Raw genomic sequence first — 23,253 nt, 5'->3', positions numbered from 1 at the left:
TTGAGATCTTATCCAGAGTAAACTTATTAGATTTTTTATAGAATATGTATAACATAATTTATTCATTTATTTGAAAAGGTTAAATATTAATTCAAATAAGACATGCAAATTCATTTGAAATTTATTTAAATTCCATTCAAAATTTAGTTAAGATAAAACAAATAACAAAAACAGTCAAGTAGATGCGTATAATTATATAAGTGATATACAGATCTACACTTTTTATTTATAATATTTAGATATTTAAATGTAATATTTGAATTTTAAATATTTAGGAGGGATAACATAATAGCAATAAACTATGAATTCATATTGATTGATTCCACTAAATTGGCCACAATTAGGATGAATAATGAAAATGTACATTAATGTATGAAAATATTAAATAACTTCATTAAAGGCGACCTATTATGCTCCTTTTTACAAGATGTAAAATAAGTCTCTGATATCTCTGATAGTGTGTATGTGAAGTTTTAGCTCAAAATACCCCACAGATAATGTTTTATAGCTTGTTAAAATTGCCAGTTTTAGGGTATGAGCCAAAACGCTCTGTATTTGAGTATGTTGCTTTAATGCAAATGAGCTGGTGCTCCCGGAGAAGAGGGCGGAGCTTCAAGAGCTCAAGCTCCGGCAATAGCAGTGCTAGCCTTTACAAATAAACATTCCACGATTAGTACAAGCCTGTTATTTTTACAGAAAACATACTCTGTTTCAAAGTCAGTCATCTGATTATACTGTGCATAATAAATTCGCGTTTATGAATTACACATATGGGAGCACGGCGCGAAAAAACAAACAAACAACATAGCTGGTCTCATGGTGCATGGCATGCTATCACAAACTTTATAAGACCCACTCGTGATTATGAGTTCAACAAACTCAAGCGATCGACTCGCATTGCTTTCATATGCAACTTTTAACTACCACATTCCTATTCACGATCATTCATGACGACAGCAGCAGTGAAAACAGACAGAGACAATGGTAGCTTTAGCATCATTAGCCTTACAGAGTGCCAAGAAGCTCTTTCAGAAGGACAATTTGGAAAACAAACGCGTGATACTTACTTTGTCTGGAGCAGACGTTCGTGCACAAAGCATTGGTATTGATGCCTACACGTATTGGGGACCGATTTTTTCCGGGACATTTCCTTAGACTATAGGCGTTTCTCAATGTCAAGGAAGGATACTCGGAAGCCAGAATTTCGAGGATGCTACGTCATCGACATCCGTCGAAGGACTGTTCCAATGTCGAGGATCCTCGGAATTTCAACCAAGGACTGAGTCCTTCGTTCGAAAAATATCCCATACACAGGAAAGGATGCATAAGTGTAGCCTTCGCGCTCTTCGCGCGCTAAAATCACCCACAATCCTATGCGCGCAGCTTTGCTATCTTGCTCAAAAATTAAAAATGTTGGACGTTAGCGGAGTCGGAGCGCCAACGGGGCAATATGCGTTCAAATGTAACTTAAGTATATTTACAAATTACTTAAAAAACATTTTTGTATTAAAAAGTATTACTACCGTATTGATATTATAAATTCTAGAAATTACGTTATTGATAGCTAACTGAACCGGACTAACTTAGTTAAGTTGTCCAGAGTAAAAGCGGACCGTTTCACTGACGTAATGACGCAATAACGTGCACTTGCTAGCCTGTTCCATTTACGTGTTCTCCGAATGCTTAAGAGGAGCCTCGCCTAGCCTCTGAAGGAAGTGACTTGGAAGGACCAGTCCTGCCAAGGACGTATCCTTGACATTGAGAAACACCTAATGTAACTTAACCACAGTGTCCTCGGCAGCTCAGATGGAGGGAGTCTATGGAGACTCCTATGTATGTTAGTGCATCCCAAAACACAACACTTGAAATGCCTCTTTGGCGCTGACATTGTATATCTCCAGCAGCTACAGCAAGTAATCAGTAATGGCGGAGGCGGACCACAGCTTCTCACTCAGGGCTGTGTCTATAGGGCAGCGTCACAAATGGGCGGGACTTTTTCCCCTCGGTGACGTGAACAGAGGGAGAATCTGAAACAGCTCTTTTGGTTTGATTTTTTTAGATTATAAAAAAAATGAGTGGGCGTATTTTTACCATTATAGGCTGGATGTTTTCACACACTGCGGCCACACAACTGTGTTCAAACACCATATAAAAGTGATTTTTGCATAATAGGTCCCCTTTAATACTTAAATAATCTTACTCAAGAGGTCCCAGTTTTTAATTTTTCATATCATAAATTACTGTCCACAAAGCCCTCATTTATGAATGCACATCAGTTGATAAATCAATGGTCACAATTTAAAAAAAAATTTTGGACAATAAATATTTTTAATCTCAAAACTATTTAGACAGAATAAACATCAGATATGTCAACATCAAAAAAAAAAAAAAAAAAATCAGAACTATTAAAAAGTCATGAGTAAACATCTTTTGTTATGCTGAGATCAAGTTATCTTGATTGAGAGAAATCAAGATAATCACAATGCATAGCTTATTAGGGGGCTATAATAACTTTTACTTTTCTATGTAATGACACTACAAAGTCAGATGCACTACAACACCAAACTAATGTGTTTTTCCTGTAATTGATGTTGAGATAAAATGCTTTCATACAATTTGCAGAGAAAGCTGAAAAACACATTAACCAACTGTTGTCTCGCTTATACAGTTATAATGCTATATTTCTTCTGTGTTTATCAGACTTCTGACAAGGCAAAATGCGACCGCTTTCTCAAGTGCTAACGTTCCAAATCGATAAACGACACTGGTGTGTTATCATTCCTGAAATATTTCCACCACTTTCTAGGTCTACATATGCCGCGCTCTCCAATCACTGTGGGCATTGCAACCCAGATACATTTGCTACTTTAAACAAGTGTTGCAGGGGGACTGTACACCCCATCAAATGTGAAAATGAGGAGTTAAACTTCGGCTACACCTAGACTTGAAATTTCACAGTTATGAGGAGTGGGGAAAGGAGGAGGAGGACGGCAACACAGTTATGAAATGCCAAAAATGCAAGCATAATACAATTTCAAATGCCAACATGAAAGCTGGTTTAGGGATCTGCAAAACGACCCCGGAGTGTGCGCCATATTTCTGAGCTGACACATAAAGACGGCCCACAGAGCAACACCTGCTGCTGCCAACTGGGCAAGAGCTGTCAAATGAGGAATATTTCCCACCACGTACACACTACATTAGCAGGACCACGAAAAGTTAATACAGGCGAGAAACAGAGGCCACGTCTTAGACTGGTTAATTTTAAATATGTGCTAAACACTGCTGTTAACATATTCAGCAACACCACTTTAAATAGAGAAGGGAAACTGAGATACAATGTTATATGTGTGTATGTAAACTGCAGCAATTTTAACAGCAAACTAGCATATAAATGGCCTCAAAGCTAACATTTGTGACTAAAGGCCATAAAACTAATTTTGATTTGTGCTTGAAAAAGTGAAAAATTAGACTATTTTGCACAACTAGTGACACCAAATTATTGCATAAACTACATTTTTAAAAAGTGCAATTGATGTAGGGTTTTGATTGGTTGTTAGTTGCTAAGGGGTTCTGAGTGGCTATTTTACTGTGTGGCTGCTAAGGTGTTCTAGGTGGTTGCCAGGGGGGTTCCTATGCAGTTGAAAATTGATCTGTGTAGTTCTTATGTTACTGTGTGGCTGCAAAGGTGTTCTGGGTGGTTGCCAGGGTGTTGCTATGCAATTAATAAAGGGTTCTGCATAGTGCTTATGTTGCTGTGTGGCTTCTCAAGATTTCAGCCATTGTACTTGGCTCTCCAGTTGAATTAGTGTTTTTGTTAGTTTTTCCTGTTTTTTGTTTGTCCAACACGATCAGTTTCACCAGGGAAGAACTGCTGAACATTCGGCAGAACACACCACAAAATCTCCAACCGGTTTTTGATTATTCGGATGTTTTGCTGAACATAGTAGTCGGCGGAGCTGCAGCGCTGTTAAGACGCTTTACGATGCGCAGACGGGGGAAGTGAGCCGCATAAAGGCACTGTTTTATTCATCTTATTCCGACCTACAGGCAGAAACTGAAGTCAGCTAAACCTGTATTAAGGACTGTAAAGAGATGGACTAATGAGACAGAGTGGGTTCTGGGTGGTTGCCAGGGTGTTGCTTTGCAGCTGAAAATGGTTCTATGTAGTTCTTATGTTGCTGTGTGACTTCTAAGGTGTTGTATGTGGTTGCCATGGTGTTGCTGTGCAGTTTAAAATGGTTCTGTGTTGTTCTTATGTTGCTGTGTGGCTGCTAAGGTGTTCTGAGTGGTTGCCAGGGTGTTGCTATGCAGTTGAAAATGATTCTGTGTAATTCCTAAATTGCTGTGTGGCTGCTAAGGTGTTCTAGCTGGTTGCTAGGGTGTGGTATGCAACTCTAAAGGGTTCTGTGTAGTTTTTATGTTGCTGTGTGGTTTTTAAGGTATTCTAGGGGGTTGCCAGGATGTTGTTATGCAGATGAAAAGGGCTCTGTGCAGTTCTTATGTTGATGTGTGACTTCTAAGGTGTTGTAGGTGGTTGCCATGGTGTTGCTGTGCAGTTTAAAATGGTTCTGTGTTGTTCTTATGTTGCTGTGTGGCTGCTAAGGTGTTCTGAGTGGTTGCCAGGGTGTTGCTATGCAGGTGAAAATGATTCTGTGTAATTCCTAAATTGCTGTGTGGCTGCTAAGGTGTTCTGGCTGGTTGCTAGGGTGTGGTATGCAACTCTAAAGGGTTCTGTGTAGTTCTTATGTTGCTGTGTGGCTTCTAAGGTGTTCTAGGTGGTTGTTAGGGTGTTGCTATGCAGCTAAAAGGGTTCTGTGTAGTTCTTATGTTGCTATATGGCTGCTAGATTGTTCCGGGTAATTGCTAGGGTGTTGCTAGGAGGTCAAAGTCAAAAGACACAATCTCTATTATGCCATCCTATGAATGATTTAGTTGTATCTGCACATTAATCTAGTGTTCTAACATTGAACAAAGTCTCTCACTTCGCCTTTATGCTGTGAAAGAGAAAATCAGCCACCATTGTAAAGAAGCATCCTTGCAGAAGAGCTCCTGACCTCATAAATTACAGCACTAGATATTACGAAGAAAGTAAGAAAGGTCACATATAGTTCAGACTCAGAGACTGGAAGAACAAGGGAAATATAAAACTCAACCATGTAAATACAAGTTCATAATGTCATTCTAACATATCTTAAATCACATTTAAAGCTTAAACTCAATCCGGGCACATTATTACTACGTTTTGCTAGTGATATATTATGAATTGTAAATTTTTTCAGCTGTTCTTTCTCACTGCATGGGGGCCTTCCTTTGAAGATAACAGCAATGAAAACATGTCTGAAATATAGCATCAATCAGCTTGGCAAGTGTTAAGTATTTTCCTGTAATTGAGCATACGGATGCAACTGACTCATACGCAGTTATGAGTGACATAAAGCTGACTTTTCTTTGTTCACAGTCCATCAGTGAATCACTTAATATGCATGCTCACACATTTACAAACAAACCCACTGCTGGAATACACAAATCCAGTCAGAAAGAGCTTACGTGATACTGTTGACTCAGTGAAATATCCGGGAGTCCTACACATTTGGCAGGAGGGCAAACAATGCATTGCTACACACAGACGCAAGCTTATTTAAACGCCTCTCATGCACACTCAATTGTTTTCAACATAAGAGATGCACTTCCACAAGTTTCTTGACAAAGTCTTTTAAAAGGTTACACATCTTTACATCTACAAATTGAATTTAGACTTTTATTATCATAGTTATAGCTTCAATGGGTGCCAAGCAACCATGGCCAAGTAGACAAAGCTTATTTTGAAGTCATCTTATTACATTTGCACTTTGAAGATTTTTCACCAATTTCATTTTTGAAGCTGTTTGATAAAGGTTTTATCTCATGTCTGAACCTTGCACCCTTATGTCAAAAAGGCAAGCCCTGCATCTGTATCAAATCCAATTTTACATCCAAGCCGCATACATACGCAGTTGCTCATTTCAGAGATGAGCAAAAATTTAGAACAGACTCAAAAATATGTGGAGAAAAAAGAGAGAGATTTCTTGAGTTCATCCAAATGTCATAAATCTATTATATAAGGCTTTTTATTTTACTTTAATATTTACTGTTTTCATATGATTATACTACATATACAATTGTTATTTTTTTTTTAAAAGTCTCTTATGCTCATCAAGGCTGTATTTATTTGACCAAATATACAGAAAAACAGGAATATTGTGAAATATTATTACAACTTAAATAATGATTTTCTATTAATATAGTTTAAAACATAATTTTTTTCTGTGATGCAAAGCTAAATTTTCATCAGCCATTACTCCAGTCTTCAGTGTCACATGATCTTTCAGAAATAATTGTAATATGCTGATTTATTATCAATGTTGGAAACAGTAGTATATCCATTTCTGTGACACTTTTTTTCAGGTTTCTTAATGAATAAAAAGATTAAAATAACAAGATTTTTTCAAGAGAAATCTCTTCTAACATTATAAGTCTTTACTATTTATTTTTATCAATTTAACACATCTTTGCTAAATAATACTTTTAAAGTTTTTTTTAAATAAAAAGAAATGAAAAAATATATATATTTCAAATAAATGCTGTTTAAAATATAAATTACATTTTAAAATATATCAAAATATAAAAGTGTTATTTTAAATTGCAATAATATTTCACAATATTAGTGTTTTTTTTGATCAAATAAATGCAACCTTGATGAGCATAAGTAACTTCATTAAAAACATTTAATCTTACTGATCCCAAACTTTTGAACGGCAGTGTATATAATTATTTATTTATTTTTTACATTAATATGATCATAATACATTAAATATATTTATATAAATTAATTATATCAATATAATTTAAGTAGTTTATATATTACAATTATATACAAACTTCATCTATACATTATACATAAATAAAATTATATTTTCTCAAAAAATTTAGGGAACACTGGAATTTTGGCAACTTGTACAATAACTCTTCCAAAAGTGTACAAGAAAGTACTCCACAGTCCCTAAAGAAACACCATTAGCTTGCAGGTTCCTCTCCAGTCAGGCAGTGGTAATCGAGTTGGACGTCTGACTAAACGAGAGGAAACAGTGGAAGGTGTCAGAACAGCTGGACTGTGATTCCCACAGCAATGGAGGGAGTGGAACTGAAAGTCCTAATGATAACATTTTGTGCAATGCTGCAATCATATAATGAGCTTTTTTTCCTCATCTGCACCCACACCACTCCGTTTCTCGTAATACTCAGCTGTGAATTTTTACTGCAGTGGCATATGCAGGGACAAAGAATCATTGATAAATGGACAGTGAATGCTGGAACGTTTGATATGTTGATATATTTGTGAATTATGGCTTTTATGAACATAAAGCCGATGCTGGAGATAGAATGATGGGTTGGTTAATGATTTCCAGAGTGGATAATGCAAGGTGAAGATCCCTTAGCAACAGAGAGAGTGGGTGTATGAAAAAGAGAGTGGAAAAGGACCAGGGAGGCAGGAAAATGGATATAAAGCGAGCGAGAAAACAAATACTGTGTGTGAAAGAGAGAATGCCGAGCTGCTCAGACTTCACACAATACTTTTGTGCTGCTTTTGATGGAGCTCAGCTTTGCTGATTCACATTTTTTTCACACCTCGCATTGTTTAACTGATCATCAGGAATCTTTCAAAAGTAGAAAACTGGGTGTTTGAGGAGCTATATTATGCAGCTTTAAGAAATATCAGTTTGAGGCTGAGCTATTGGGCCTATATCTCAGTAACTATAAGGTTTTGAGTGAAAAGTCCAATTCAGTGTTACTTTAGAAACAGTCCAAAAATGTACTTTTTATTAAAATCACTGGACTATTGAAAGCTTAAGACGATGTTTCGGTATCTATCCAAACACTTTCATCAGTTGTAAAAACAGGAAGTAACTCTGGCAAATATATCCACGAAAGTCACATGATCAACAGACCTACAGAGGTCATATGACTACTAGATTAAAGTCTGTGTCCTAGATTAAATATGACCTCTATAGGTCTGCAGATCATGTGACTAATGAGTATGCGATAACTGAGTTGACTGGTATGCTGGGGGTGTTAGTACAAGGCAATTTCTTAAGATATGTCATAATTTATAAAGGTTAATTTTTTGCATTAGAAGCACACAATAATTGTGCCATTAGCACATTTCAAGTTTATTTGGAATGCCATTGCAATGCATTTAAAAGTCACTAAAATAAGGGCTAGTATGACCTCAGTTTGTTATTAGTGTAATATTAAAGTATGTTCAACACGCTTACAGTGTAACTTAATTGCAATTGTAATGTCACCAAAATACATTTGAAATTTATGCTGAATGAATTCCGCATTTAATAAATTAAATAAAAGAGTACTTAAAGTGTACTTAGTATCTAAGTATACTTGGAATAATTCCACTTTAGCACAAACAAGTATATTTATTACAACTTTAGTACTGCTTTTGCACAACTAAAATACATTGAGTACAAAATTAGTTGTTCCAATTTAGCAGTTTCAGTCCTGGTTCCCCATGTCTTGTGTTTCCCTCCCTCTTGTGCCCTTATTTGGTGTTTCTTGCTCCTGTCTCCTTTCAGTTCTGTTAGTCCAAGCTGTGTTTGATTAGTTTTTTATTAGTTTCCAGGTGTGTCTCCTTAGGTCCCTCGTTATCCTGTGTTTATTAGCCCAGTGTTTCCAGTGTCCTGTGTTCGGTGTTAAATGTCATCCCAGAGTTTCTGTGTGTTTGTACCCTCGTTTGTCTTGATTAAAACCTTCACAGAAGTTTACGCCTCGTCTCCCCGCTCCTTCATTCCCTTGCTCCCAGAGGAGTGTGACAAATAGACTTTAAGTATACCAATTTATAGTGTGCCACAAATATATTTAGTTATACTAAAGTACATATGAATAAATTGTACTTAAGTATACTATTTTTCACTAGGGTATATATGCACACACAGCTTGTAACACTCCAAAGACAAAGGAAAACATGAAATTGCATAACCTCTTTAAATATACTTATAGATCATTTATATAAATACATTTAAATACATATAAATATTTTCAATATATATACTGTATGAGTGTGTATTTATATATACACAGTACACAAATATATATTATGTAAACAAAACTTTTATTTTAGATGCGATTAATCGAGATTAATTGTTTGACAGCACTACTTTAAATGTCTAAAGGGTTCATTTATTTTAAATTATAATTAGAAATATAATTAAATTTAAATTTTTCATGGTTGTAGTTTTATTGAACTATAATAGTAACATTAATAACAGTTTTCGGGAATATTTTGAATTGGACTAATTATATATTTTCTGTCTTCACTTTAATTGTAGTTTTAGTAATTTTGCTAGTGTTTTTGTCATTTTTATTAGCTTTTGTGTTCTTTATGTCAAAAGCGTCTTATTTCTTTTACATTTTAATTTTTAGTTTATTCAGCTTTAGTTATTGTAGTTAAACTTAACAAAAATGAGCTTAAATAAAATAAGTTTTGGCTGTTTTATATTTTATTTTAATTTTTTCAGTTAATATTTGTTTTATTTCAAGTAACAAAGTAATGTTTTTCATGGTTGTAGATTTATTTAACAACAACCCTGGCCCAATTACACATGTATTTTCTATAGTAATTTCTTCATATATCTTTTAAACAATATCAAAAATCCTCTGAAATTAGAATACTGAATGAATTAAATAGCAAAAAAAAAATAAAAAAAATTATAACTTTCTTACACTATGTTTTATGCCAAAACAATATTTTAAATGTTTTACATTTTGCTGAAAAACCTATCATTGCAGCCATTTAAACGTTATGACAAATTACATTAACTTTTTTGTGACCACATGCCCAAAAACCAACTGGAAAAGTTTTCCTGTTTAACAAATAAAGATGTTCAAAAGATTTTTTATATTCTTTTTTTAAGGTCTGTATACTTGGCCTAAGAAATATTTACTGGACTATAAATTGTGACAACAAGCCCCAGTCTTCCTGATATCTTGGCTTTTGGGTAGAATAAAGTAATAACACAGTGTGCACAAGATGAGCTGTTAAAGCATCTTGAAAGTGAAATGAAAGACTCACAAAATATGAATCTCTCTTCCAAGTGGTCTCAGGGCAATTCTCACAAGAGCCTCTCACTCTGAGGCGGGCGGCGGGATGGTAAATTGCATTGTGGGAGTTGGTATTAGGTGATGACACCAGAGGATAAGACTCTCAAATCCCCGGCCCATCAATGCCAGGCTGTGAAAGGTCACAGACTACAAGCCCCTGCTGATCTTGCATTTATGTTTCTGTGGCAGAAGGAAAGAAATGAACTGTCTATGGGCCGTCGTATCACGTAGCCCGAGGGGAAACCAAGATAGATGGATGGTAAACATGGGGAGTTTCTGCTGTGGATGAGGAGGAAAAAACAGATAAAGAAAGATGTTTTTCCATGGAGAGTTAAAGTGAGGATGTATTTGTAGGAAGAGCAAAGCCATAAGACTGGTTTCTGTTGCTATGGCAGGCACAGGGTGTGGTGAGCAGCAGTAACTGTGCAAGCAGCCTGCGTGTGAGTGTGTGAGCATTACCGATAAGCGTGTGTGAGTGTGCAGTGTGTGTATACGTCTGCATGTGATGGTGAGAGTGGGCAGCACGCTGATAGCATATGCATGAGTGTGCCAGTTGATTACTGGATGTGATGAGACGAGAGACGAGAAAACTAGAGATGACCTGCAGTGGTTTATTCCGGTTCCCATTCCCACCACACCACATCAGTTACCCACAAGTCCAGACCTGTCAACCCTCAAGGCATAAGGGTGTTGGCTCCCTAAAGCCTGAGCGGGAACAACCAGATAAATGCACAAAAGCAGAAACAAATAAATACAATAAATAAATATATATTTATTTATTTTAAGTACTTTGGTGCTTTCATATATTACAGTATATAATAAAATTTCCAATGTGTTATGTATTACCAATTTTGTGTAAACATGGTTTACTTATTTACTATAAAAACAAACTGTGCAAATAAAATGCAAACATATTATTTGAATAAATAAACAAAACATTTAAAATAAACTAAAATGGTAAACTAAAATTTTTCATAATTTTTTAACTACGTTTGTACATTTATTATATAATATGTACGACTGAATTCCAGTTGTTATTTTACTATAAAAAAATGTGCAATTAAAAATAAAATATTACATTATATAGTAAACATATATAAAGCTAAATAAATAAATAATCAGAAAACCATATATGTGTGTGTGTGTGTGTGTGTGTGTATTACATACTTATATATATTTACATATTACTTTATTTATTTTTAACTAATTTTGTGCATTCATTACATAATCTAAAGTGAAAATGAATAAAATATGCATATAATGTATATTACTGAATTTGTGTATATTCTATTTATTTACAATAAAAACAAAATGTTAAATTAAAAAAGCGAATATTGCAATTTAAATACATATATAAAAAATACACAAAAAACAACAGTATATTTAATTACTTTTTTTACTTGTGTGTTCATCATACAATATATATTGAAATGAAATCTCCACTATATATGTATTACTATTTTTTTTTTGCATATTCTATTTACTTACTATAAAAATGGCTATAATTAAGATAAATACATAAAACTATATAAATAATCAAATAACTAAAAACAAAAAGTATATTTAATCATTTTAGTTCATTATTAATTTGTTACTACATTTGTGCATTCGTTATATAATATGTACAGAAAGCACAGTTATTTCCAATCTATCATGTATTGCTGAATGTACGCATTCTGTATATTCAGTTAATTCACTATAAGAACAAAATAATTGCAATTAAAATTAAAATGCATGTCCATACATACACTGGTAACACATTAAGTATAATGACATAACCACATCAGTCAGTACAGGCGTAAATCTCTTGTCGTGGCTTCATGGATGGTGTACCTGCTCTGACATGTAGTGGTTTTACAACACAAATTTGAGTCCAACTCAGGTCATTTCCCAAACACAACCGCAAAACCCTTTCTCCCCATCATTTCGTCTCAAGCATGTGATCCTTCATCCATAAAGGAGATGAACATGCAGTTGTTCTGCTGTCAGTGCACCCACAAACCCCTCTGCCACCCACCTTCATAAGTCAGCCTAATTGTTTGTTTCCTTCTGGCTTCTGTCGAATGAAAGACGCTAAATTATTTTGCCAGTTTCTGTGGACTCTCCCCTTCTCTCCAGGGACTGCCAGCAAAACAGTAATTAGTAGGACTCTGAGAAAAAGAACGGGAGGCCTTTTGAAAACTGTTAATTACAACTTTGTGAGGATGACAAAAGGGCAGACACAGTATACAACACAGACACTGATGCCACCAGAGCAAGAGACACTTGAATCACAATATCTACCATCACACATGCATTCTCAATAGAGACTACAAAGGATTTCCGGATGTGAATATGCACAGATTGAATTCAGCTAAATGAGGACTGTAGGCAGAAATAAAATGACAAACTGTAATTTAATTTTTTGTATTACTATTATTAAATGTTTTAATCTGCCACAATGACATATTGTCTTTGAATAATCTCATCTAGGCACTTCAACACAAACTGATATGTGATTAAGTATTAATTAATCACAATATCATGCAATTCAATTTCATTTTAAACGACAGACAGGCCTAACTCAAATATTTCAATACGCTGCTCCTGAAAGCATTTCAGTGCAATGCAACGAACACAACTGAGCAATCCAGTGCACTTTTGATACCATTTTTCCTTGTCATTCCAGATGGTCATCATGTCAAACAGCTCCAGGCTGTAACGCTGTGATTCACAATCACCGTCAGAGGAAATTACGGGAATGATTCATCAGCTATTTTACAGGATATTCTGAATATTCTGAAAGCAATTATTATACAACCTTGTACTTCAAATACAACTGAATATTTAAATTTACTTGAGATTTCTGTTTTTGAAATGCTAAAACAAAACAGTAGCTCAAGAACAATTTGTTTTTGTAGTAAAAATACCACCTGTTTCCTGTCTTTCCACCAAAAAAATCAGTGGTGGAGAAGCTCTCCACTAATCAATAGCATCCTGCTTTCAAACCCTGTTCAAAAGGAAAAAATCACTGCTCTTCCGAACACAACCCAGAATTCATTATGGTGACCTGAATGCCTTAATCCAAGCCATCTGAACACAAGCATCAAGCCAAACAAATAAAAAAAACTTGTGTATTACTAGAGCATTACACAATTCTATATTTTGGTTTGCCTGGCTCATCTCACATTGAGTAAAACGTGACTTTACTAACACATTCACAAAGAATATGCACAGTTAACAGCAACAAATTACACCTTGTAGTACACATAGACTGCCTTAAAGGGATAGTTCACCAAAAACGACAAATTACTCAACCTCATGTCTTTTCAAACCTATATGACTTCCTTTCTTCTGTGTAACACAAAAGAAGAATTTTGGTCCATACACTGGAAGTCAATGAAAGCCACACAGTTTTGGAATGACGTGAAGGTGTGTAAATGATGACATTATTTTCATTTTTGGGTGAACTATTCCTTTAAGGACGCAGAACATGCCTGTGCATTGCATTATAAGTGAAGTAGGGACATGTTTACTGAATTCCAATAGCATTTGTGACACAAAATACGCATGGGAAGATTCCTGAGAGGAATGCGGGAAACACCCAATACCACACATGGATGAGATGGAATCATTTCGATCATTAATAATCAAAAACTATAGCCATATATCCAAGTTTAAAAGAAAAACTGCAAAACAAATCTCCTAGTTCTACACTAGTTGCTTTCCAATTTTAAGATTTCTATTTTAGGTGGATGTGAAACCCAAGAAACAAAATAATCAAAAATGTTTCACCATGAGCCTATGTACACTCACACACAGCCTTTGGGGTTCATCCGGTGCAGAGCCTGAAACAGCCTGGAAAGACGAGGCCATAGAGATGCCCGATGCTTTAATATGCAGCTTATGACAACAAAGTCATTCATTTACTTCCCACAGAGCGACGTCTTACTAATGGCACCTCTGTCAAAATCTGTTTTAATGGAATTCACTTCGCCGAATCAGAGACTGAAAATGAAGGCAAAACTGTAACAGTCATCTGAATAATGCAAAGCTTGAAGGAATGTAAAATAAATGACGCATGGGACTTGCAGAACTTCTGGGCATGTTTTAAAGATTATACGAAACATTAAACCACGGTTTCAATGGAAATAAGCTATTTTGTAAATGGCAAATGCAACAACTGCGTCTCGTTTCTACTATGTCACATAATATCTTATTCCATCTGAAATTCCTGACCATTCTTGACTGCTGACATTAAAGACTCAATGAAATCAAAAATAAGAGTTGTGTGCTATAAACCCAATGTCTATTAGCTTTGAGGAAAAACACACTTATTTAAGCTACATATGTACATATAAACTGGACCTTCTAATTATTAATATCCCCTTGTGAGGGACCCCGCTCCTCAAAAAATAAATATAAATGTTTTTTAAATATGTTTTAACATGCTTTAAATATAATGTTATTTACTAAATTAAACAACTGGCTTTATATTGTTACAATACTAAACCCGATGCGTCAGGAACATTTTTACATTGTATCTTTTTCAACCAATACTTATATCCATAAAAATCTATGCCAATGCATACCAATACATGATTCAACAGGAAATGCATCCACATCAGAAAGTAAATTCAATTCAGCGGGTCTTTAAACAAAACTGAGCAGAATTGAACAATATAAACACATTTGACTTTGTTGTCCACATTACAAACACTCCTCATATCTATAGAAAGAAAAGAAAAGAAATAAACAAACACTGTGACAGCTCAAGGCTTTTGTTGCTCATGGAAAGAACACATGCGACTTCTGAACAGCCTTGTAATTATGCAATTATGATGTAGACTGCATCAACACATCTGAAAGGATTATGCGACTTTAATGTCAAAAGGCAGTCAAGGACGCAAGAACTCAGTCTACCATGCGTACTTTTGAAATCAGTGTTCCTGCAGTGGCAGACTGCAAATAGATTGGATTTAGCAAAATAATCTTACATGTCAATATGGAGAATCTAAAACCAGCTACATGCTTCACTTGCGTTTAGAGACTGAAACGTGACTGCAGAAAACAAGAACTGTAGCATGCAAACGTGATCTGCAGTGCCTTTGGGAGAATCCAAAGATCTCCATTAAAGATGGCGCTCATCTATTATGAACCATCTATTATATAACATATTGGTTATGAGCCAACACAATGTATATATATAAAAAATATATATATGTGACCCTGAACCACAAAACCAGTCATAAGGATCAAATTTTATTTTTGGTTTATCAATTTTTTTGGTTTGTTAGGATAGGACAACATTTGGCTGAGATACAAATATTTGAAAATCTAGAATCTGAGGGTGCAAAAAAATCTAAATATTGAGAAAATCGCCTTAAGTTCTTAGCAATGCATAGTACATATCAAAAATTAGGTTTAGATATATTTACAGTAGGAAATTTGCAAAATATCTTTCATGGAACATGATCTTAATTTAATATCCTAATGATTTTTGGCAAAATAGAAACATTTATAATTTTGACCCATACAATGTATTTTTGGCTATTGTTACAAATATACCCCAGCGATTTAAGATTTAAGACAAGGTTTTGTGGTCCAGGGTCACATATTATTATTTTTACTATTGGTCGATACTGGACAGTGTGCACACTTATTTTCCTTATTTTTACATTGAGATTATCTTTGTTGTCATCTAACGCTCACTTAAAGTTAGTCTTCAAAAACAGTACAAATTTATCAGCAATCTTCAACAAATCTAAATTCTGTATTTTATAATACTCTGATTTTTAGAGTATTTAAAACAATTGATTTTAATTTTATATGTTTTTATATGACCGATGTTATCGGTCACATATTGGCTACCAAGACATAACATGAAAACAATTATCAGTTTTTCGACCAGAAACGGTGCATCATAAATCAATATTAATGATTTATGAGTTAAATGCTCCCCACAGGTTGGTGTGGAGTGGGAGAAATCTGGCTGCGAGCTGTCCGTGCTGCAGCCAGCCCTCATGAAGAGGAGTGTTGTAGAGAATCACGGCTGACAGTGTGTTTCACCATTGGCCTGAGCTCAGCGTGGGCTCAGAATATACTCATCAGCCACCTGCTGGAGCAGCATTCCTACATGGAGCTGGAGCAGTCTAATCCTTCAGAGAGGTCAGGGGGCAGTACACCATACACAATGACTAAGCAGAACCCATCAATACATCATGTAGCGGACGCCAGCATTTATTAACTGAAATCTTACAAAACCGATTAAAACTCAAAACCAATATGTAACTAACAGAGCTACATGGCAGGGCCTGATATCTGCAAATAAGGGACTGTCAGAATTGGAGATACAAGCATATTTTTACATTAAGGCAAGGTCAAGCTCAATCAGAAGAGTGTGGGAGGAATGATGTGAGATATAGACTACAGGACGAATCGTGACTAACACAAGCTTTGGCGTTTTTTGATATGATGACTTCAAGATTCTGCTCTCATTTGACTATTAATTTACTGAGCCTCATGTTGTTTAAAACCCATGTGACTTTCTTGTAGGATTAGACATGTTTTAAAACAGAAGGAAAACAATGAATTTGGGAAAGAATAAATGTAATCAATTGTTAATTTGGTATTTTAAAATTCAGGAATGGATTTCATAGGGTGCTACAAAAGCACTATAAAAATATCTTGTGCACTTTATTTCAAAGTAAGACTTCTGAATCGTTCTATTCAGTCTTTTCAATCAGTCAGTTGTTCTGCTTCACAAAACCGGTCTGAATAATTTGTTTATGACTTAGACTGATCTGGTTCTAAAGCATCAATTTACAATCCAATCAAACAGGATATTATCATTCAATTCAGTGAATCCAGAAAAGCAAAAGTATCAGTTTCCAACAAAAAATATTAACCAGTAGAACTGTTTGCATCATGATGATAAGATATTTTTCTTGAGCACCAAAGGATCGTGTGACACTGAAGACTGGAGTCGTGGTTGCTGAAAATTCAGCTTTGATATCACAGGAATAAATAACATTTTAAAACAAATCGAAATAGAAAATGTTTATTTTAAATTGCAATACTATTTCACAATATAACTACATTTAATGTATTTCTGATCACATAAATGCAGCCTCAGTGAGCATAAGGCACTTCTTTCTAAAATCTTACTGATACTGCTAGTAAGTTGGGCCTCTGTCTGTTCTTAACTGCATTTTAAATAATCATAGTTGACTATTATTGTATTGCTGTCCTAAATCTGCCATACATGCAACATGATACATCAAAGACTTCACAATCTTCACTGAAGCCAGCTGACCGTCTGTTGCATTGGTATCGAGTTCAAAACACCCCGAAGCAACATTGCACAAGCACATTTAGGCAGTGAAACTACCTCTCACTTTTCAGCCGTCTTAGGGGACACATTTCCTGACTGACGTGTAGCCTATATGTGCTTGACAAGTAACAAGTGAAACGACTGATGTCAGCAACTCATAAAAAACTAATTACACCAAAATCGAGGAGCGACATTAGCTATACATCAATAATAGATGTGGAGGGACAGCTTGTGCACCGAACTAAATTTAAGAGATGCAATATTTTGCGGGAGGCAACAAAACCCCTTCATATCAAGAACTAAAATTATATTTTCTTGGCTTATCTGGGACTCACAGTCTGCTCTTTTCGCAGCCCTTTCGGATTTCCACCTCCTACATAAGACACAAACCCCTATCAACAGTCCTTCTTGCTCTTTTATCCTAATATTGGTGTCTTCATGCAAATTTTCTTCCAACTTTCTCATTTCACCGTCTCATCTCAAGTCATTGCTCTTTCAGTATCATTTTATTCACCTTTATCACCTCTCTCCACCCAATTACGACATGGTCCTCTTTTCAATTTGTCCCTCCACATCTTTCGCTTTAACTTTGTCTCTTTGTTCTCCTTCTTTCCAGGGGCAGTCATGGCCTAATGGATAGAGAGTTGGACTTGTAACCCGAAGGTTGTCGATTCGAGTCTCAGGTCCGGCAGGGATTGTAGGTGGGGGTAGTGAATAACCAAAACTCTCTCCACCCTCAATAGAGTTCATTTAATAGAATGCAAGTTCCACATTTGAGACCCTTGAGCAAGGCACCAAAATCCCAACTGCTCCCCGGGTGCCGCAGCATTGGCTGCCCACTGCTCCGGGTGTATGTTCACAACTGTGTGTACACTTGGATGGAGAGCACAAATTCTAAGTATAGGTCACCATACTTGGCCACATACCACTTCCCTTTCTTGAGAGAGCGCATTATTCCTGTAAACGGTCTATCATTTGTGTGTCGATAATCAACCCTGCTGGGTGGGCCACCGAAAATGGACTCTAACCACTATTCAAGCAACTATACACTGTTGGACAGCCATTCTTATATTCGAGAAGAGTAGGGAGCCAGGCTTGAAAAGAACAAGTGTAAAGGGAGAAAATTAGATAATCAGGAGAAACCTACATATATCAATCAATCAACAAATCAGCAATGCATAACAAGCTTGGACGTGCTCATATAAAAAAGGGGGGCTGTCTTACTGCTTCTAGTCTAGTATAAGGTTGAGATATAGGAGCTCATCACCAACCAGTGCTGCAATTACTGCTGTATTCTGAAAGCTGCAAAGAGCAACACCAATTTACTCCAAAATTGAACCTTCTAAGGCCATTGTGACATTACAAAAAAGACAAGAGGCTTTGCAGAAAGTGCCAAAATCTCAGCATTGGAAAGGTGGCAGACACAAAAAAGAAAAGAAACGAGACATGGAACAAAGCACTTTTTGGATCACTTAATTTTTCATTACAATTTCTGCAATATAATAGTGGCCTTCCATCAAGGACAAATCCAAATTCTATTAAATGAACAAATTACTCAAAAAAAGATTAAATTTGTATGGAAAAGAGCATCCAGTACATTCTTCAATTACAATAAATGGAAACTGGAGCTTTAATGCATCTTTGTAAATGTAAAAGCACCATAAAAATATATGTGACCCTAATTTTTTAGGAAAACTAAAAAATTCAAATTAAATTAATTTGTAATAAAATAAATTAAAATGCACTTCAGATAAAAGGTTTGGGTTTGGTAAGATTTTTTAAAAATGTTTTTAAAATAATATTTTATACTCACCAAGGGTGCATTTATTTGATCAAAAAAGCTGTAAAATGCTAATATTGTGAAATATTATAACTGCTTTCCATTTTAAAGGTGCCATAGAATGGAAAACTATATTTACCTTGGCATAGTTGAATAATAACAGTTCTGTACATGGAAATGACATACTGTGAAGCTTAAACACCATTATTTCCTCCTTCTTATGTAAATCTCGTGAATGCAAAAGACCACTGAAAATAGGCGAATCAGAACATAACACCGACTGTGACGTTACATTCGGGATCACTAATATGTACGCTCCCCAATATTTGCATATACCCGCCCATATTCTAGGCCAGCCTCCAGCCGAACCATCAGAAGTTCTGCAGGTATTGTGAAGAAACAAGCGAGGTCAACAGCAAAAATGGCAGATCATGGAAATAAATGGTATGTACCAGGCTGTGCAGGGGATGTGATGTGCAGGGATGGGTTGGCGTCTGTATTCAGAAAGGCACGGAAAGCAAATAACACGTTCTAATAAAATAACGTGAGCCACTAAAGGGATATGGTTAGCTTCTTGCTAGCAGTAGCCTGTTACATTACAGTACATAAGATTTCACTTACCACATAAACAGAGTAAGGAGAGATGACTGAGGATGATGGCGAATGATTTACAGATCCTGAGCACCGCTGACAAGCATCTGATCTTGTAAAATGTGTGTTAAGTACTGCCGCTCCATAGTATAAACAAAGTACGTGCGATCGCGAATCTCGAAAGTGAAACTAAAAAGCGATCGTGCATTTGAAAGCAGTTTCAATGCCCCACATATTAATAGCAGCTCCCTGATGCCCACATTTTATTTACAGTATAATTACCCAACAATATAACTGCGCGAGAAAGTATTAAAATATATATTTTCCCTGTGTTTCCTTCCTGTGAGCTACTGAAATGAGCCTCACTGTGAAACAGCCAATCAGAGCAGAGCTCAACATTATTATTCATGACCCTTCCCAATAAGGTAATAACAGACCGTTTCATTCTAGGGAGAAATCCAAGGCTTGTAAATGGACACGTAACACCGTTTCTGGAGAATTTTTACCCTTGCCTAAGCCACATACCTTCTATGTAGATATCAGAGAACAATTTAAAATATTGTATCAATGCATTCTATGGCACCTTTAATATAATTTAAAAAGTAATTTATCACTGTGACAGCAAAGCTTAAATTCAGGCATCATTACTTCAGTTTTCAGTGTCACATGATCAGTCTAATATGCTGATTTAGAGCTCATGTTTTCTTATTAACATCAATGTTGACAGTTGAGCTAAATATATTTTAGAACACAGGATACATTTTTAAGATTATTTGATGAATATATAAAGCTAAAAAGCAAAGAAAATCCTGCCCTAATGGGCATAACGATTATGTTACCTGCTCTACAGAGTATAAAAGTTATGTTTATAGGGTGGCCAGAGCAGATTACTGCTACAAACAGTGTTAATGTGAAGACAGATATGCAGCCCTGTTCTGTAGATCTTTTGGTATATTCTCCAACTGTCCATCACATCAGATTTCCAGAGAAAGCACAGGCATGCCTGTGATAATGCAAAATGTGTCAACTCCTAGAGCTGCGTCATGAAGAGCAAAGAGTGGAATTTTATTGTAGGAATCTTTATGGCTTGCTGGAATCTGACTCAACCCTAAAAAAGACCTAGCCCAAACTGATCGCTCAATGTGTGGTTGCTAATCACATTCAGAAATGGATAGCAGCCTTAAATGTTACTAATAAGGCTCCTTGATTATGTCATCAACATAACCCCCTCATGGCAGAAACCAAAATCGAGTTTCAACAGGTGGAGGGAAAAGGTATTGCGGCACACAGTGTGACGCCCTTCCCGTAGTGTTTGCACCTGTTACAGTGTCTAAATGAATAAGAAGTCTGAAAACAAACATCCTGCTGGGACTCACTCATGCCCTCCCACAGAAGTTATTTATCTCCCAGAGAAATAAATAAGTCAACAGTGCTGCAGAGAAGCAGACATCATTTATGAAGCTGGGATCATACACAATGTTACCAACTGAGGAGGTGCAGGGATCTGATTAAATAAAGATTACAAAAGGGGGTTTTCGCAGTGATGCCATAGAAAACAGTTCTGGGTTGCACAAAGAACCGTTTGCCAAACAGTTCTTAAGAACCATTGTTTCTTAGTAAATAACTTAAAGAACCTTTTGTGCAATAGAAATGTTCCTGCATGTTGGCAGCTATTATGAAACACACTTTCAATTGTTATCAAAAAAAGAAGGTAAGTAGGAGGTAAGTAGGTAGATGGTAGAACAACTGCTGACTGACCTCAAAATAGGAGTTCAGGTCAGGTGCATTTCAACGTAATTGCATCATTAAACAAGCAGGAATCAATGACAACAACTGCATGATTTGGTTAAATAAATAAAAAGAACATTCTAAATATTCAGTTTGAATAATTATTGAGACTAAAATAGGTCAAACTTAATTTTAAGGTTAAACAGTTACATGTACTTACAAGTAAATAATGTATAATTACAAGCAACTAACCATAACCCTACAGTGAGTTTGTAGATAATATTACGCAGTACTTATTTATGTAATTACACTATAACAAGGCCACCTTACAAAAAAGTGTAACCATAAAAAAAGTGTAAACATTTACCGCTTGCGTTCTTGCCACAAATGAGGTGCTGATATGGCTGCAAAAGACCCCACAGCTCCGAATCGTTATTCATGGCCTGTTCCAGGGACTCCACGGAAAACTTTGGCTCTCCGTTCTCCTTCTCCACCAGCGCGCTCCTCTGCACCCGGCTAAACATCTCTCGGAACAGGCTCTCCATACAGGCGCTCAGGTAGATCGCCGCGTGCTCGTGGATGCGCAGGGCCACCCGGCTATCCACCATCCACCTGAAGAACTTCCCTACGGAGAAGACGAGTCCGCATCGGGCAGACTTTCCCCGGCTGAACTTATCGCCCGTGTTCATGTTGTACAGCGACAGCGCGCTGAGCGCCGCAGTGATGCAGTTCACGGAGATAGTCCACGAGAGGACCATCTTGATGGCACTCTGGATCTCGTGCTTGGTGCATCTGGCGTAACGCAGACTCAGACGCTGTGCCTCCCGGGCGATCCTCACCAGCGCGCGGCTGACCAGCGCGGAGAGCTTGGCCAGGATCTCCGGCGACGCGTTTCCCACGCACAGCTCCTCGTCTTTGAGCAGCGCGCCTTCCACCTCTCCAAGACTCCACGGCACGTCCTCCTCCAGCTCGGGCAGTTTGGCGCACTGGCCCGAGCACTCCAGGATCTCCGTGTCTTCCGCCAGGACTGTGTTGACCGTGTCCAAACTGTTCTGTCTGCTGTGCATGGATTCAGTCAGATGCCAGCAGTTGCCCCCATGCGCATACGACGGATGCGTGTCCGAGCAACAGAGCGACACGCTGGACGACCTGAAGGAATCCGCCGCTCCACCATAACCGGAATCGAGCGTTAAATCCTCCAGCGTCCTCGCCGCTGTCTTACCCTTGCCTGCCATGGCTGCACCTCATAATGTTAGGCTTATACCTGATATTTTAAAGAAAACCCAAAGCGCGTTCCTGTGGCCAATAAATTTCACGCGCAAACACAATCTACAAGCGCGCGCAGTGACAATTCGTTTAGTGTTTTGGTAAGTCACCAGAATAAAAAAATATATATCCAACGCGCGCCTCTGCTCCCAACTTTGGCTGCGTAATTCGAGAGCTCAGAACGCCTTCACCAACTACTGCATCATTCACTGCAAAACCACTCATCTGGGGAGGAGCTATGCAAATATAGCACTCATAGGAGGAGGGGCTATGTATATAAATCACTCTCAAGGAGGGCGGGACTATGCAAATTGCAATAACATATGATCAAATCAACAGGCTCCAAAAGTACATGGGTGCCTTTTTTCACTTTCAAAACGTAAAATCAATCAGAAAAATAGACTCATGCTAGTAGTGCCTTTCA

The 23,253-nt window shown here is 36.7% G+C and overlaps 1 protein-coding gene across 2 annotated transcripts in view; it reads right to left on the bottom strand.

The window, feature by feature from the left end:
• Nucleotides 1-23,048, bottom strand: part of LOC306861542 (ankyrin repeat and BTB/POZ domain-containing protein 3-A-like) — a 135,357-nt gene extending 112,309 nt beyond the window's left edge. The window contains exon 1 of one of the 2 annotated variants that reach the window (XM_079403865.1): nt 21,931-23,048. In XM_079403865.1, the coding sequence (XP_079259991.1) occupies nt 21,931-22,798 (868 nt within the window). In that variant the 5' untranslated portion in view covers nt 22,799-23,048. The remainder of the gene's footprint in view (nt 1-21,930) is intronic. The other variant, XM_079403866.1, reaches the window with a different exon arrangement.
• Nucleotides 23,049-23,253: the final 205 nt, after the last annotated feature.

This window comes from Barbus barbus (assembly GCF_936440315.1).
Source record: "Barbus barbus genome assembly, chromosome: 42".
Classification (NCBI taxonomy): Eukaryota; Metazoa; Chordata; class Actinopteri; order Cypriniformes; family Cyprinidae; genus Barbus; species Barbus barbus.
This window is presented reverse-complemented; position numbering and strand designations above follow the sequence as displayed.